Source organism: Pocillopora verrucosa, chromosome 14 (assembly GCF_036669915.1).
Source record: "Pocillopora verrucosa isolate sample1 chromosome 14, ASM3666991v2, whole genome shotgun sequence".
Classification (NCBI taxonomy): domain Eukaryota; kingdom Metazoa; phylum Cnidaria; class Anthozoa; order Scleractinia; family Pocilloporidae; genus Pocillopora; species Pocillopora verrucosa.
The window spans coordinates 18,132,929-18,149,519 of NC_089325.1; the positions used below are offsets into that span (position 1 = coordinate 18,132,929).

At 37.4% G+C, this 16,591-nt stretch overlaps 2 protein-coding genes across 2 annotated transcripts; one reads left to right on the forward strand and one right to left on the reverse strand.

Moving 5' to 3' along the window:
* The first annotated feature begins 18 nt into the window (after positions 1 to 18).
* LOC131787699 (nucleoporin p54) lies at positions 19 to 13,258 on the forward strand. Its single transcript, XM_059104785.2, has 13 exons — positions 19 to 297; positions 1,774 to 1,881; positions 2,121 to 2,344; positions 3,588 to 3,775; positions 4,274 to 4,376; positions 5,594 to 5,687; positions 6,218 to 6,272; positions 6,733 to 6,826; positions 7,520 to 7,627; positions 9,069 to 9,136; positions 9,706 to 9,757; positions 10,694 to 10,813; positions 11,929 to 13,258. Exons 1-13 carry the CDS (start codon positions 54 to 56, stop codon positions 12,043 to 12,045), a joined length of 1,575 nt encoding a protein of 524 aa, XP_058960768.1. The 5' UTR covers positions 19 to 53; the 3' UTR covers positions 12,046 to 13,258.
* Positions 13,259 to 13,606: 348 nt separating this feature from the next.
* Positions 13,607 to 15,587, reverse strand: LOC131787692 (protein decapentaplegic-like). Its single transcript, XM_059104778.2, has 2 exons — positions 15,296 to 15,587; positions 13,607 to 15,169 (listed from the first exon to the last, which is right to left on the reverse strand). The coding sequence occupies exons 1-2, from the start codon at positions 15,546 to 15,548 to the stop codon at positions 14,292 to 14,294; spliced, it is 1,131 nt and encodes a 376-aa protein (XP_058960761.1). The 5' UTR covers positions 15,549 to 15,587; the 3' UTR covers positions 13,607 to 14,291.
* Positions 15,588 to 16,591: the final 1,004 nt, after the last annotated feature.

The window sequence follows — 16,591 nt, forward strand, 5'->3', positions numbered from 1 at the left end:
CACTAAGAACGCCTGTCATTTATTGCTATTCGTGTTAGTCGTTTGAAAGAGAAATGTCGTTGTTCGGTGCTGTTAGTCAACCTTCCACAGGTGTGGGGTTTTCTTTTGGAACTCCTTCTAGCACAACTACGGGTTTTGGTGCCTTTGGAGTAAGTCAACAGGGAAATACAGCTAATAAGCCATTATTTGGCACAACGAGCTTTGGTACCAATACTGCTGCCAGCTTTGGTGCAGCAACTACAACGACTGGTTCAGTGTTTAGCTTTGGCGCAAAGACTACTGCCTCTTCTTCTTTAGGTATATTTGAAGATTATTTCTTCTCCCATTATTATTTCTCCCATTATTATGCTGGAAAGAGAGCAAGTACAAATGTCACTTTGAACTGTTCTCACATTTTTGCCTTGTTTTCATAATAATAATTTACATGGAAAAATTACTCAGTTCTGATTGGCTATGATAAATGCAGTTTTCAGGTAATTCAGTGCAGAAGAGAGTTAATTCAGTGCAGAAGAGGGTTAATTCAGCACAAAGAAAGTAACAAATCAGAAATTCTGATTGGTCAATAATCAAAGAAACTCACAGATAGCCAATCAAATGTGAGCCTTGGATGTTGCAACAAAATTTGAAAATTTGCAAGTGAAACAATGGCCGGTGTTTTAAGTAGGTTTTTTTTCGCCACTGCAGCTGAAAAACAGCTCAAACAATGAAAACACTGTAAAAAGCACTGCTTTTTGGTTGTCGGTTTGGAAAAAGTGGTGTTTAGAGAGGGGAATTGCCAAGGAAATCGAAAATTATGAGCTGACCCAGCTTAACACTTTGCTCAAGAGATCCAACATGGAAATTAAAAACAAACATGGTTAAACCTTGGAAACAACAATTCCATTTCATCGTAAGTGATTCAGACACAGACTGAACAATTCCTTGAACTGTTTAGCTGGACTTTGAACTTTTTTGCACCTTAAAGATGTTAAGATATCATTGCATATTGTTGTTTTAATTGTATGTGGTTGGTTTGACTGAATGCATGGTTTGAATAAATTATTTTTGCACTTGATGCGCACACTTTGCTTATACTTAATTATGATAAGCATCTCATATTTTTCCATGTATATTATTAACATGTAATCACATGATTTTTCTTGTACAATTTGGAATAAACAAGCACTTGTTAATTTTTTCAAAGACCACAAATTGCACTCGCCCTATGTGCTCATGCAATTTTGTTAGTCTTATAAAAAATTTTCTTGTGCTTATTTATTCCAAATTGCACTCGAAATCATGTGATTACCTATACAAATTGAATAAGAGAATTACTATATGTTTTAAGTGAAATCAAGAGACAATCATCAACTTCTTCTGAGAGACATAAAAAATTTTCCTTTGTGCAAATGATCAATTTTAAAAATCCAGTGGCCTGTGACTCACCCAGCGCACAATGCATTGCACATAAGTAATGTTTTAAGTTGACTTGTTGTGAAACCTATCATAGTGAGAAACAGCATTCAAACCAAACAAGATGACGGAGATTGTGAAAGCATTTTAAGATTTTCAGTGGCATTAAATCTTTGTCTGTGCTGTCCAGTTACAGTTTGGGTTAAGTCCCAAGCTGAAACAGTTCAAGGATCGATGAGAATTATATTTCATTCTTTGCTAGGCAAACAGCTATAGTGTTCCAATAAATCGTTAAAAAAACAATTTTGTTCGTTGATGCCATATAGTATCAGTTACAGTGATATGAAACTGTTCAGTTGATTAAACTATATTTGCCATCAGGTTTTGGATCAACAGTCACTTCATCTGCTCCTTCTCTAGGAGCGAATCTCACTGGTTTTGGAACAACTCAAGGACTTGGTTCTACAGCTTTTGGTCAGCCTGTAGCAGGTGCTGTTTTAGAAGTTTTCAAAACTATGGAACACTGATACTGTAACTTATGTATGATTCTTTTTGCATTTTACAACCTCGATCTATGGGCTGTAGCAACTGTTATAGGTGCAAGTATAATGTAACAGTTGCAACTTTTTAAGAATAACAAACATAAACTAGATATCTGGTACTCATCTTCTTGTGTTCTTACGTTGCTTTCAGCTGAGTAAAGGTAATTTTTTTTCTTTTCCTCTCAGGGTTATTTTCACAGCAGAGTAACCAGTCTGTACCCAACCAACAAGTTGCACCCTTAGCCCAGCTGGCTGTTGCTTTATCTCAGCCTCAGATATATGGTGATGAAAGAGATGGAATTATTGCCAAGTTGAACCAGGTGCAAGCTTATTGGGGAACTGGAAAAGGGTTTTATAACCAACAAAGTGCAGTTGACTTCACACCACAAAATCCATTTTGTCGCTTTAAGGTAAGGTGTTTATATCACAGATCCCAACTGCTGGGAGCAGTTTGGGTCTGCTTATCAGTCAATACATTTTTTAATTAATAGAAGAAGAAAAATTTAATAGGTACTCCCCAAGGGGCTTTTCAGCATCTATTTACATAACTTCATCAGATCAATAACATCAAAAACTAATGACTATTCACATTAATATCACTAATTATATCAAAACTAACAACTGTTTGCAAGAATGTGACTCTTAAGTTTCTCCTTAAATGCCTTTAGGGAGGCACACTGTCTTAATTCAGGAGATATATTGTTCCAGAGCCTCGCCCCTCTAAAGGCAAAGGACCGCTGACCAGATGCTGACCTAAAGAATGGAATCTGTAGAGCTTCACGATTTCATGTCCTATGGTTATGAATGTCTGATCTCTTAACAAACTTACTACTCAAGTAACTGGGGGCAAGATGGTTCATGCATTTATAAGTCATGACAGTGGCTCTGAAAAATAAAAGCTGATCTACAGAGAGCCAGTTTAATCAAAACTGTAGCAAAATTTTCAAATGTGATTGATTATTATCAATGTGAATTGAGCACTTATAGGACAGTGAATGCATCATGTTTGTAATTTGACAGTTGACATGTCATGCCTGTGTATGAGAACAGTACACATCAGGTGCATCCATTCTTGTTATGCATTTTGTTATCTGTTGTTGTTTTTTTTATGAAAATGTGTAACCAATGTACAGACTCCACTCAGTCCTATTACTAGTATGAATTTTATATGTAAACTGAACTAGACAAGTCCACTTTAATCAGGGCTAGAAACAAAGGCTGCTGGTCGGTTAAACTTCAGAGTTTCTTTTCAAGATGTTGTGATACAATAAGAGGTGTTAAGGTGGTTCTCTAGCTTTACCTCTTTGTCATCAAAGATGGCTCAAATTCTTGCTGGCTACCTGAAGAAAGGCAGTTAAGGCATTTGTTGGAAGTCATAACTCTTCAAGGTCACTAAAAAGAACTCTTCCCTGTTGAAAAAAAGGACAGTGATTAGTGGCTAATTGTGTTTGCCAAGTTTTATGTTCCAACCCAAAACATGAACCAGTTACTGGTAAGTCCTGACTGGTGATAAGTATTTACTTATCAAGGTTGATCTGGATAGACGATGGCAAATGTGAATGAAAACACAACAGACTGACTTACTACAAGCTGTAGTAACAACTACCAAATGCATACATATTATGAACCTTTTTTTATGCATTGATTTAATAGGTTGTAAGCTACAGTCGCCTTCCTATGGCCTGTAATGAGGATGGTCATTTATCTCTTGAAATAAAGAAGAAAGAAAGTGATGTTCGTGCTTTACAACAAGGGATTGTAGATGGACTTCATAAGTGTCTAGGAAGCAAACCTACCATTATGGTCTGTATCGATGGAATAAAACCTCTGCCAGATGACAGGTAATCTACATAATTTTTTTGGTTTTACCTTGCATACTGTTCCTACAGACTCAACTTGTGAATAAAAGAAGATGTTCAGTTCCTCTATGTTGGGTTGTGATGTACAGACAAATCTTGGTCAAAGAAGGGAGTAAATTGGAAGCCTAATATTCAACTATTGGCAAGTTCAGGACAGCTGAACTGAGATAGATGCCTTCTATGGCTTCAGATGCAGGTCTGTGATACTGCTTAGAGTAGCAATCAACATGAAAAGTATTCGCTGCACAGAACAAAAAAGAATGCTAACCTTGGTTATTAAAATGATTTCAGTTGTTTTCTGATACAAGGACATACTGCATTATCAAGTGACATACATTGTTATTTATATGGTCATATGCTTCATGTTGGTTCAACTGATATGCCTTTTAAAGACCTGAAGTAATATTTTAGTTAGGAGTTCTTAACCAGTGCACTGATTGTTATAAGTACATATTTGTTGTGTGCTGCATTTTTCATCAGGTCAGAAGTGGTAATGTATGTTGTTGAGAGACATCCAAATGGTTCCTCAAGAACTATACCAGCCACAGATGTCTTTTCACATCTTAATCAAGCCAACATCAAGGTAATAAACATAATGTTTTCCTCCTTTCTGGACCAATGAAAGCCATAGTGTTATGAGTATGTGTGTTGTTAAAATTACACAGGGCAAGTCTTTGGCAAAACAATAAAGCCTGCATAAAGAGTAGTTGTCAGTAATGTAACAAGGCTACCTGCTTACCTTTTTGGGTTGTCTCTACCGTATTTATTCGCCTATAAGCCGATCTCGGCTATAAGCCGAGACCCTAAACTTTTTCATGTCAGCAGCTGTTGCATTGAAATAAAAAATAAACACAAAACATTCGGCTATAAGCCGAGACCTAATAATTGCAAAGTACTCCATGCGTGTTGTTAACTGAGATGAATTAACATAAACCGAAAACAAAAGGAGCTTCCCTCTCGGGAAACATGCACCCAAAAAGTAGGTTATGAATAAACATATTCATTAAGTCTAATTTACTCAGTTGTTATTGGTCGTTTAATTGAAAGTAACAACAAATCACAGATAAGTTGAATTTAATGTAAATAAATAGAACCATGCATGACAAAACAAAACATTCACCTGAGTTCAGAATCCTGTCTCAAACAATCGCTCTCTTTCAAAGTTATCGTAATCGATCATCATGCTGAAAGTTCGTCGTTCTTCATACAACTTAGCGTTCAAACTAAAAGTCGTTGCTGAAGCAGAGGCCATCGCTAGAGATTACGGAATCAGTGAATCGATGGTGCGTCGCTGGCGAAAAGATCAAAGATTAAAGTCAATGACCAACAATGATTTACATGTACCTACCTTTCATGATCTCGGAAATTTGTGTTTGTTAATAATCGCTCGGCTTATAGTCGAATAAACATTGAATTTCGAATCTTGTTAAGCACCTGTAAATTTTTTTGGCGAAAATACTCGGCTATAAGCCAAACCCCCTACCTTGGCGAGAATTTACCTGTTCTCAGTTTAATTTGTTGGAAAAATCGCTTGGCTTATAGGCGAATAAACACGGCATATTGAGTACTAAGGTTCCAAAAACTACCAACTATACCTAAACCAAAACAACAGTCATTCCTTAACCATTTTATCATCTAAAACTGGCAGTGCCTACTTTCAATTATAACCTTAACAGTGATTGTGTTGAAGTAGTGCGGAGGAGCTGGTTTGTCTCATATTGTTTCGAGCCTTTGAATATATTATACTTTGTATGATCTGAAATGAATGATCGATCCCTTAAACCTTAAACACATTCTCAGCCTCAGCTCAATAGCCTTGGAATTTTAAATGTTTTACTGAAAACAAGCCTGTCCCCATCTCAACTGCAACAATATCTGGACAACCCTCCTGTTGGTATGTAACCAATTATTATTTTTTATGTTTCTGTAAATACTATTCCTAACTGTTAGCATTTCTGTAACTTACTCAGACAGTGTGAGTTTTACGGTTATCATATTGTGCTCAAAAGAAAAAGAATGAAAGTGACAAATTTAACAATTAACATGAATCTGCATAAAATTTGAAGTGCTAACATACATGTATGGACTTACTTGAAAGGTGACAACAGAAATTGAGTGAACTACGATTACAGTTTATTTTGTTGTAATTTTGAATGATATATTTTTCATTAGCCAAAATGTTGTTGAGATGGATGCTACTGCAATAATTCATTCATACAAACTACTGTAAATTACTCAAAATGTACAAGACAAGACTGGATGTCAAGGTCTTGTGCACCTATTGGCTGGAGTGTGATGATGATGATGGTGATGATGATGACACAATAGTTATAATACTAGTCATGATTATGTTTTTTGTCGTAAGTCAACAATGAAAAAGAACTGCACTTTTTTTTATTCCCTTGCTCTTTTATTTTCCCATAGGAATAGATTCCTTGCTGTGGGAGCAAGCAAAAAAGGACAATCCAGATACTGAGAGGTACCTATTACATATCTAGCTAGGCAAAGCTAATGTCTGTGGAATATGTACACACACTTACAAAGTTATGGAAGTTATCCATAATACTCCAAGTCTGTTTAGAAGGCACCAAGTGATTGATGGTAGTAGATTAATGAATGATCATTTGCAGAGAAGAAATTATTTAACTTTGGCACAATTGATTTTAATCAGAAACTCCTTAGTTCTGGCTATTGATTGAACAGAAAATGTGGGTGTTAATATATAATCATCAATTGCTTCACACTGTAATTAAGGAAATATTTTCTGTTCCGTATGATTATTGTATTTGTTATTGGACAATGCCAATCAAAATCAGTCATCCACATATAAAGGGAACAAATTGATTTATTTATTTCAAATCATATGTGTTACCTAATGGAATGCTCCCTTTTCAACTCCTTTGAGATGTCATAATTGAATATTGTCAATTGCTTGAAAGGTTGATTCCGGTGGCAATCACAGGATTTAGTGAACTAAAAAAACGTGAAAAGCTTCAAGAACAGGAAACTTTGCAGCATCAAAAGCGGCTCTCTGTGAGTTAATAAACTTTCTAAGTATATTTAGAGTATAACAAAGGGGAAGAGTTTGCATTCTTTACTAAATAAGTTAAACAGTGAGTTTTGCTTCTGCATTTCCATCTAAAAACTACAATTTCCAGTAGGAGAATGGATGGTTCATGCCATGCATGTTTGGAACATTTTGAGATGACGCAGTCTTCGCATTAGTATTATTATTTTTTTTTATTACCATTTTCGATCATAATTGTGAACGTGGGTAAGTTTTGAGCCTTTCTTAGAAGAAAAGCTTCCTTTAGATGCCTTGTGTATTTGATAAGTAATTAGTATGTGTCTGCATATATTTCCACAATAATCGTCAAAATACATGATGTGCTGGCAAGTTTTCTCCCTAAAGATAACTGTTGGAAAAGACTTGGCATAGCTACAGATGAAGCAGCCTTGTATGTCATACTGTTTTGATAAGTTACCTGCCTCATCAATGTCTTGTAACCAGTTCTTGCACTATTTATAGCATCTATTTGTTTTCATTTGATTGGGTTCTGTTTTATTCTCAACTAATAAACTTTTCCCTAAAGGAAGACTCACCAAAACAGAAAAAGTTTCAATTGTTTGTTTCTGGTTAGATGCTTTATCACTTGGTCGGCGAGTGAAGCAGGCTAGCTTTGATTCTTTTTGACCATGTGGACGTTTTTCTCTTTTTTCAATCAGCTTATACGTGAAGAGATTGCAGAGTTACAACATAATCACGGCACAACAATGGCTAAACTGGCACAATTTAAACGAAAACACTTAGAGTTAAGTCATCGCATACTGGAGGTAATAAACTATTTGTTCTTACCAGGCTTTTCATACAAGTCACATTTAATTTGAGTTTCACAACTCGGGTTTAAAGAAAAGATTACTTTAAAACACTGGTCATTCACAGGTTTTCTGCTTTCGAGTGATTTGTGGTATTTGGTGATCTCTAAGTTTCGTTAAAAATCCTTTTTTGAAGGACAGGAAAGAAATACTCTTCTAGAAATATTTCCGTCACATTAAACAAAGACACGAAGTGCCTACTTTTTTTGTTGTAAAGTACTGATTGTTGATGTGTAGCGATCTACGTCACGTAGTAGTAATTTTGACTTAAGTAAGTTATAAAATGTTAAGGCAGTAGAAAGAAAAGATAAGGGAAAAAACACACTATAAATAAATCAAGATAGAACAAGGATTGCTAAAGATGGCAGAATTGAAAAGGACGATAATGATCGTGCACCAAAAGTACCTTGAACTTGACGGTTGTTATTAAGGTGATAACAAGATTTTAAGTGGACTCCAAAAAGAGAAACAGATATTGAACTTCCGGAGAAAATGTGACGTAAATCTATCATTGTAGGGAAGTTTTTTTCCCAAAATAAGAAAAAGTGAGAAATGAAAATTGCACCAGTTTATTACCAATTATGTAAGTCCTACAGTTCTTTTCATAGAAAGAAAGAAAAACCACGTCGGCGAAGTGGGTTTTTTTTAAAAAACTCTTCATTTTACGGAAAATTCGTGAAGAAAATCCAATTATTCGTGAAAAACGTTAACTAATGAAAACAGAAGAATGGTCGAATACTTTGCTGTAAACTGAGTTATATAAGAAGTGCCCACTTGACAAATAGATTGAATGTTGCAATGGGTCTCTTTACAGTAATAGATCACAGATGACGTCAAAATGTGGTGAGAACAAAGAGTGTCACACAAGGCATTGCTGTCCGACTGTAGCACGGGTGTTCTTACCATATTTTGACGTCTGTGATCTTTCCCTGTACAGAGACCCGCGGTAACATGGAATATGTCAATTTTTACATGATAAAAAATATCATAAGTTACAACCAATCAAAATGTAAGGGAGATTCAGCTTGTTATATAAATTATTACTGTCTGCGTCTATTGTCGCGATAAGAAAAGTGGTTAATCTTTACAAAACTGAGAGATATTTTTTCAGATGAGGCTAAGAGGATAAAATCGCTGACACTGCTCTTTGTTATGACGTAGTTTTGTGCTTGAAAATGAAGTTGAACGCGGAAAATGTTTCCGGAAATACATTCTATTTTGTCAAAACGTCAAAGGGTGGGGCAAAAGCTAAATATAGAGGAAAGGGTATCACGTACAACGACTTGTTCCACCCAGCTTGCCTAGTCATCTTTTTGCTCACGAAAATTTATATTTACTTATTTGTGCATAACTTGACCTTGGAGTTGAAAACTGAACATTTTCTTTGTTACTTTATTAGGTTATGATAAAACAGGAATGTCTCCGGAAGAGTGGTTACTCAGTACAGGCTGACGAAGAACAGCTCAGGTCAGTTTTGGTGCATAGAGCATTTTGAGGGTAGGGAGTCTATGGTTTTTTAATGAGTAAGTTACACAGGCACATTAAAAAATGGCACCTTTTATTTAAGAATCGCCCGTGGGAAACATCTTTAATTTCTCTTAAACTAGTACGTTGACACACACACACCCCCCCCCCCCCCTCGCCTCCCCTGACTATTGTGGTACATTGTGAGTCAGGAAGGAGTATGAGATGATGACGTACGAGTCCAATCTTACCTTATTCGGACAAAGTTGGCAATTGGGCGTCACCTGAGTGGAAGACTACTGCCCGGAAAAGTATAGAGGCTCTGGATATTAGTACTATCAAGCATATTTTCATCACATAAGATAATTTTTGCGGCTACAGGTTTGTACATTTTGGCGCATGCGGTGACTCCTTCTTTTTTCCTGTATTTTTCCAATTTCTTGTGCGTGGATATGTATTATGTCAAGTATTAAAACATTCTGAATGGCAAATTATTTCAAGGGAAACGTCTTAATTACTTTGTGTTTCACTTTCATTCCCTTCAACTTTTTTTCTTTATTTCTTCATGGTAGAGTACAACTTGAATATCTGCATGCGGAGTTGAATGCACCCTCCCAATTCAAGGCAAGTCCTCAATAAATTAGTCCAGAAAAAAAGCATCAAATTCCTACAGGTGTATATGCGGTGTGAGATCATTTGCGCCGAAAATTCCCATGGTTTGTGTTGAAACTCAGTCGTTAGCGCTGACGACAAATCAGCATCGCAAACTTCAGTGCTTAGTGGAAGGATCATGAATGGTGAATCCGATAAATGTTTTTAAGCTATGAATTGAGGATCATGGAAGGAGCACAACACACGGACTGCATCTTATGAACAGGGTATAAAATATAGGTCGGGGTTCTACCCATGGTCCCTCGCGTTCAGGTTCCTTCGTGAAGAGCTTTAGGTGGAGTTAGGGAACACAAAGCGAGCATAAATCGGCTAGGTTGAAAGGTTCTGTAAAGGGAACGATGACTTATTATAAATAGTTGGTAATTTTGTGCCTGTCAGGTGTTGTTGGACTGTCATAAATGGGTTGATTGGGTTAAATTAGCTTCTTTGCTGCAGTTTTTTTCTCTTTTCATCAATAATTCCCTGAGTCTGAAAAATCACATCTTGATGTATTGAGCCGGCTGCAATTTGAATTCCAGCAGTGCGTTGGCAGTTCTGTCTTAAATGCCTGATAAAGTTTTGATTTTGACAATTAGAGGTAATTCTAACCTTTTTTCAACATGCAGGTAATTTAGTGTTAACAACTGGGTTGAAAACGTAAATTAGCCACCGTAAAGGGTAAAAAAGCTGACGTTTCGAGCGTTAGCCCTTCGTCAGAGCGATTAGCTCTAATCGCTCTGACGAAGGGCTAACGCTCGAAACGTCAGCTTTTTTACCCTTTACGGTGGCTAATTTACGTTTTCAACCCAGTTGTTAACACTAAATTACCTGCTATACTCTCCCACCGACGCAGCACCACAGTTTCTTTAGAAACTTACCCCTTTTTTCAACATGGCCTTGCTATCACAGGCTCGTTTAAATGAGATGATGTCACAGATCCGCTTACGGCAGAGTCAAGTTGGAGAGAGACTGGCGCGAGCGGACGGCAGATATGTAGTGGAAGGCGCTATTCAGGACCAACTTAAACAAGTGAGAGAGATCAACACCAATATTTCCTTAATGTTGAAATAATCAAAATCGCGAACCCGTCAAATAACATATATTTATGTAGGACTTCAAACATAAACAAACTCAAATAAGGCGAATGATTGTCTCTGAGTGCATGATAAAGTAAGGACCCCAAGAGGAAAAAAAATACTGCGCTGCACGCTTTCACCAGCCTGTTCCAGGCGTACGGTTGGTAATCCATATAGCTCTCTCTGCGTCATCCTATATTACACCAGAGAGGGGTAGAAGGGAGAATGGTCATTATGGAAAATCATTTTACTCCACTCGACTTGACGATGTCTATATTTTTTCTCTTTCTACTCTCTACTTCGCTGTACGTTGCCTTTTCACTCAACCCTAAACTGTACTTTTTCTACCATATTCTGCTTTACTCTCCCCTTTTGATGCTCCCCTTTCTACTCTGCTCAGTCATTGTATATGCTTTACTGTATTCTGTTTTATTGCTCTCTAATAATAAAATATACTGCATATTTCAGGGATTGTCCAGTTGGCAATCCCATTTGCACACAATATCAATCCTGAGTCTTGCTCTCAAAACTATTAGAGTAAGAAAACATTTCGTGTGAAGCGTAGGTCGCTGCGGTTAATGATGCTGTTAGGTTGAACGCGAAATAGTGACTTAACCAATCTCCTTACCAAAGGCACTTACTGGGTAAGTGTTGCTCAATACCCACCCCGCTACATTAAGTTTGATTTCGTAATGCTAAAAAAAACCTAAAGAATGGATAAAACTCTCAAGGTGATAATTGTGCCTTGCGGGATTTCAAATGTGAGTAGGAAAACAATTATAAAGAGGTCATGAGATTGCTAGCAATAATTTCAGTTTTAATTGTTATTTAACAAGATGATTGCAACTGTTGTGTCATTGATATCACTAAGCTGGAGTTCTATTTAAGAGCTTTGTTTTGTTACCATCTGACTAAAGTTGCTGCTTATTCCTTAGTACAGCAGAAGGTAATGTCGTGTTTGAATTAACTTAAACTTCACATTTTAAAAGTCAAAGTTCTGGGCTAGATGTGCTGGTGTTGTAGTAATTCTGTTAAAAAGTGTTTGTGAACTCGTGTCGTTTATTGCAGCATCTTGAGCGTCAACAGTTAGGCCTGATGCACCTTATAACCATCATAAAAGATGATCTTCAGGAGTTGGCCACCATAGAACGAGGACTCAGTGAGCTTCCTTCAACAAGGACATGATCAACACTGTTCACTTAGTGACCTTCGGGACTCGCTGACGACCTTCCTTCAACAAGCACATAATAGACAGTGTTGACTGCTCTTGTGATAAGAGTACGTTATCACAGAGAATTTCACATTCCTATACATGTTTTGTCCTCTTTGACGTAAACTATATGTGCTCCTTAGGCTATACAGCGTCGTTAGGTCAATAGTTTGGGCAAAGGCAATTAGTAGGTATATTGTATTAAGCTGCCAATATCTCTAATTCCTTAGGCTTTACTAATTGTCTGTGAGTTTATACTCGTATTGTGCCATCTTTTGTAGAACAAAAACCTTGCTGCTTAAACTTTAAGATTTGTACTCATATCCTTCAAAACGCTGCCGTATCATACAGTAGAGTGTTTAGGAAAGTGCTTCTCTCACAATCACTCTCTTAGTTTCTTCAATTTTCTTGTGACAGCAGCAGCGTAAAGTTGTTGCTGCAGGCGCCTGTCGTCTAGTCTGTTCTTGACCCTTTTGACATCGTACAAATAAAGCGATCAACTGCGTGAATATGTTTATGACCAAGAGTAACTTCAAGGTCTACTGGCACCACAAGGCACTAATCTAAAGTGCTGGCTTTTATTTTCATTAGTGCTTTTGAGCTAATACAGCGCATATCTTGTTGATAAATACTCATTTCTCTGTCAGCCCAAGGAACATTGGCCAATTGAACATAGTTATTCTCACGTAAATTTCCAAACTGCTTTAGTTCTTTCATCAATAGTTGAAAGTTTCAAATTCCTCTAATCTGTAGTTTGTATATTCACTACAGATTGGATAAATTACAACTCAAATAGTCGCTGTTTAGCGACTGCAATGGCTAGAGTCCCTTCTTCTTTTGATTCAAAGTTTCTTCTTGAGTGAAAGATATTATATATGCCAGCTTTATACCAAGTGCCCTTAGTCTACATTTGGCCAGAAGTTGTAGGATATAAAATCAGAACTAATGAGGAGAACACAGCTTTCTTTTCTTTGGAAACAATTGATTCAGCCGGGTTATGCAAGCGGCGATGCATAGTCAGTTCAAGAAGAAAAGGCTATTGTGTGGTCGGTAGACAATGCTGAAGGCAAGGCCATCTATTTTTACTAACACACAACAGCTACTATTTGTTTAATGATTTCTATAGTAAATTGAAGAGAAAATACGATATACTGGAATTATTTCGAGAGTGAAAGTTCAATAAACACAGACAAGTATGTTTATGCAGTTCTGAAGTATTGTTTTGACGTTTGAACCGTAAGTCATTCCATGAACAACTGCCGACTAGTTTTTCTGTTGAGCTGAATTCTCAAAGCAACCCTCGTTGACTTGTTGCGATTTTTCTCAGCTGTAATGAAGGTAACTTGTACGTTTTTGTTAGAGAATGAAAACCTTTTATTCCGTTCCGCAAGGAAAGGAAGGCTCTATTTTTATACCACTTCCCACGCAATTGTTGTAACCGTTTAACTTTTTTTTCATGTTTCAATATTAGTTTAGTCACCAATAAGACGTCAAACGTTAAGCCTCCTAAGTCAACAATTTACTCTTCATTCTCAAGTACAAATATTTTTAACAATGTGGGAACTTAAATTTTTTTTTGGCAAACTGACTTGGACAACATAGTGAAGTGCTTAGTGGAATTATTGGACAATACCAGAAGGAATATGAGCTGTTAGTCGTAGTACGTGATGGCGGAACACTCTTTTTTGCAGGGTTTAAATTTATTGAATTCATGCTTACAGAAGCGTGATATAATAAGTCTGAAATTAATGCAAATTTCTGGAGAAATAGACGTCGGCTCACTGCCTGACCGGAAATAAATAAAATTGTCTTTGAACAGTAGCAGCCGCTCCAGGCTAGTTATCGGTCATACTTTTTATAGGTTACACTGTTCCATTTATAGCTCCTCTTTACTCTTCGTCTACAGATAATTTTCGTACACTGACTGGAGATTTGTGTGGTACAATCGATCTTTAACTAGCGTGTTACACCACCCGAGCAAGACTGACTATTCTGAAAAAATGTCTGACTTTGTCAATCTTTTGATTAACCGCTGCGAATCTGCCTCGGGTCACAATAATACTCTACTTCAATTTATTCACTATATTCCGATATCGTGTTAGGGTGCGAAACACCTTTTATCAATATAAATATGTTCTTTGACACTTAATTTGTTCTCTGTGCTTTCACTTTAAATCGACTGACATTTACAGACGAGGTTTATTGGTAAACTATAACTCTGTTAGCGACAGCCACACGTCGATGCAACCATACCAGGGTATTCCTTTAGCACAATGCTTCCATCCAGCTCAAAATACATCAAACTCATAGAGTTTAAACTTGTGGGTACACAGCATGCTGCAGGAATGTTCTTATTTAATCGATGGTGAAGGAGGTTTTGTATTATGGCGTGGTTTGATGGATCGTAATATTTATCGATGACTTCTGGACATGTACCCATGCAGTAATAAGCGCTGAATCCTCGAGGTGCTATAATCCATTTGTCCCAGTTTAAGTCACGAAATTTCACAAACAGTTTGTGTCTCGCACAGCTAACGTCTCCCACAGATCTGCGTCTTCTGTTCATTATGCCAGAAGTGTCTTGCTTGTTTTTGCCTTTACCTTTGTTGTGTTTATCTTCGCCGTTATGCCTTGTTTCGTTCGGAATCTCACTAAAAGGTCCCAACGATTTGTCTTGCTTTTTGTCCTTATCATCTCCGTAAATGACCAAGATCGGCTCTTTCCTACCACCAGTTGCTATGAAGAAATCCGAAGTTGGAATTCCAATTCCTTTGACTGAGATCCACAAACCGAAATTTCGTGATGGCCAAGAACTCCAAAACGACACAGCTGAGGTAACATTTAACACGACCCAGCCGCCAACTCGACGACATTTAACATGTTTGGTAGCCACTGTAGTCAACTTTTTCTTCCAGCTTGTGTTACCCTCTACAGGTCGGCGATTCAAACGATACACTGTCACCTTAAAATGACCATGAGTGTTCTCCAGCTTAGAACGTCTCTTAAATAATCTCAGCTCTGCTTTCTCTATTTGTTCATTGGGTTTAAGCGACGATAAGTTGAAGTACAAGCGACTCTTGTCCTCGCTGACGCTCGTGTCTGCAGTGATAAATAACGAGGTTAACAACGTTACAAATTACCATATTATATTCATGTAGCTCGATAATCTACTCATGTAGGTTTCTTCAGTGCAAACTGCTTGTATTACCGAGGATAATTACGTACCTCTGAAGAAAGTTCGTATGGTTTTCCCAGGAGCAGATTTGCCAAACTTGGTGAAGCCCGTTGTATGAGCTTGTTCCTTGTACAAGTCCATCACATATTTCGGTACTTGAGACCTACTTCTTGCCACGCTCGGCTTTTCCTTTATCTCTAACAAGTTTAGTAAATCACCTTGGAGGTTTGTAATCTCTGCTCCGTTCTGTAGTGATACTGGCGTGAAGCACACCAAAAGTAAAATAAAGTTGAGCGAATTCATTTGAGTACTCTGCGGGATATCCGTGGTCCTAGCTGGCTGTTGCAGTCATGGGCTAATCATCAGTCCGGTGTGGCTAGAATGAATGTTGCACTGATTACTGAAGTATCCAAGTGGTTCATTTGTGACTATATAGCCGCCCACTATATTGTTCACGTGCACGCCCGACATTAGCCAACAGTGCAACCAGCCACGCCGGAATTATCGTTAACAACCGACTTCAAAATAACACTCTAAAAATATTCAGTAGTGCCCAGGAAACAAACTAATATTTGGTGAGTTTCCAAAAACCGAAAAACCATACATAAAAGGGTTTTTTCCGATTATGGTGTTTGCTAAATTCGTATCGATTACTGTGTGCAATAAACCGATGAAATTGTGGTCACACATCGTTGAGAGTTGTTAAAAAAATTGTGCATGCTGACTTGTGACATTGCGGTCATTTTGCGGCTGATTGGAGAGTAGTTGAACAGAAGCCACTTCACAATGATGACATTCGTTTAGAAGTTCTCTTAATTAAACGGTAACAACTTACAAACTTAACTGAATAAATCACAGATTCGCTAAACCTAAAAGTGTAGAATAAATCTACATTTAGTTCAAAAGCGCAACCAAGTTGTTGGTTAAAGCCTCTTTTGTTAACACATCGAATGTCTGGGGTGACATTATTGTGATAGGGTTCTCAAACAAAATAGGAAGGCGTGATCAAAGGATAACGTTGGCTGGATGTGTGCTTCACTTGGTTTTTTTTAGTTTAACGAGAAATTACTGAAAAGCCTCCACCGAACTGGAGCACAAATTACCATATGGCAGGCGACATGAAGCAGTGATTTCGTATTGTGATTGTGTAGTTTAATTATTTATGCTAGTTTCATAACAGCAACCCCTTGGCGCGGTGTGGCGGTAACTTCATATCAGTCCTGCAGACAGCCAAATAGCCCAGAACGATATGAAACTGCAGTCAGACACAAATGAATTCTCTTGGAGTACCAGTCATTCCACACTTCATCGTTTGCTTTCTCATATATGGAAGCAGAAAACAACAA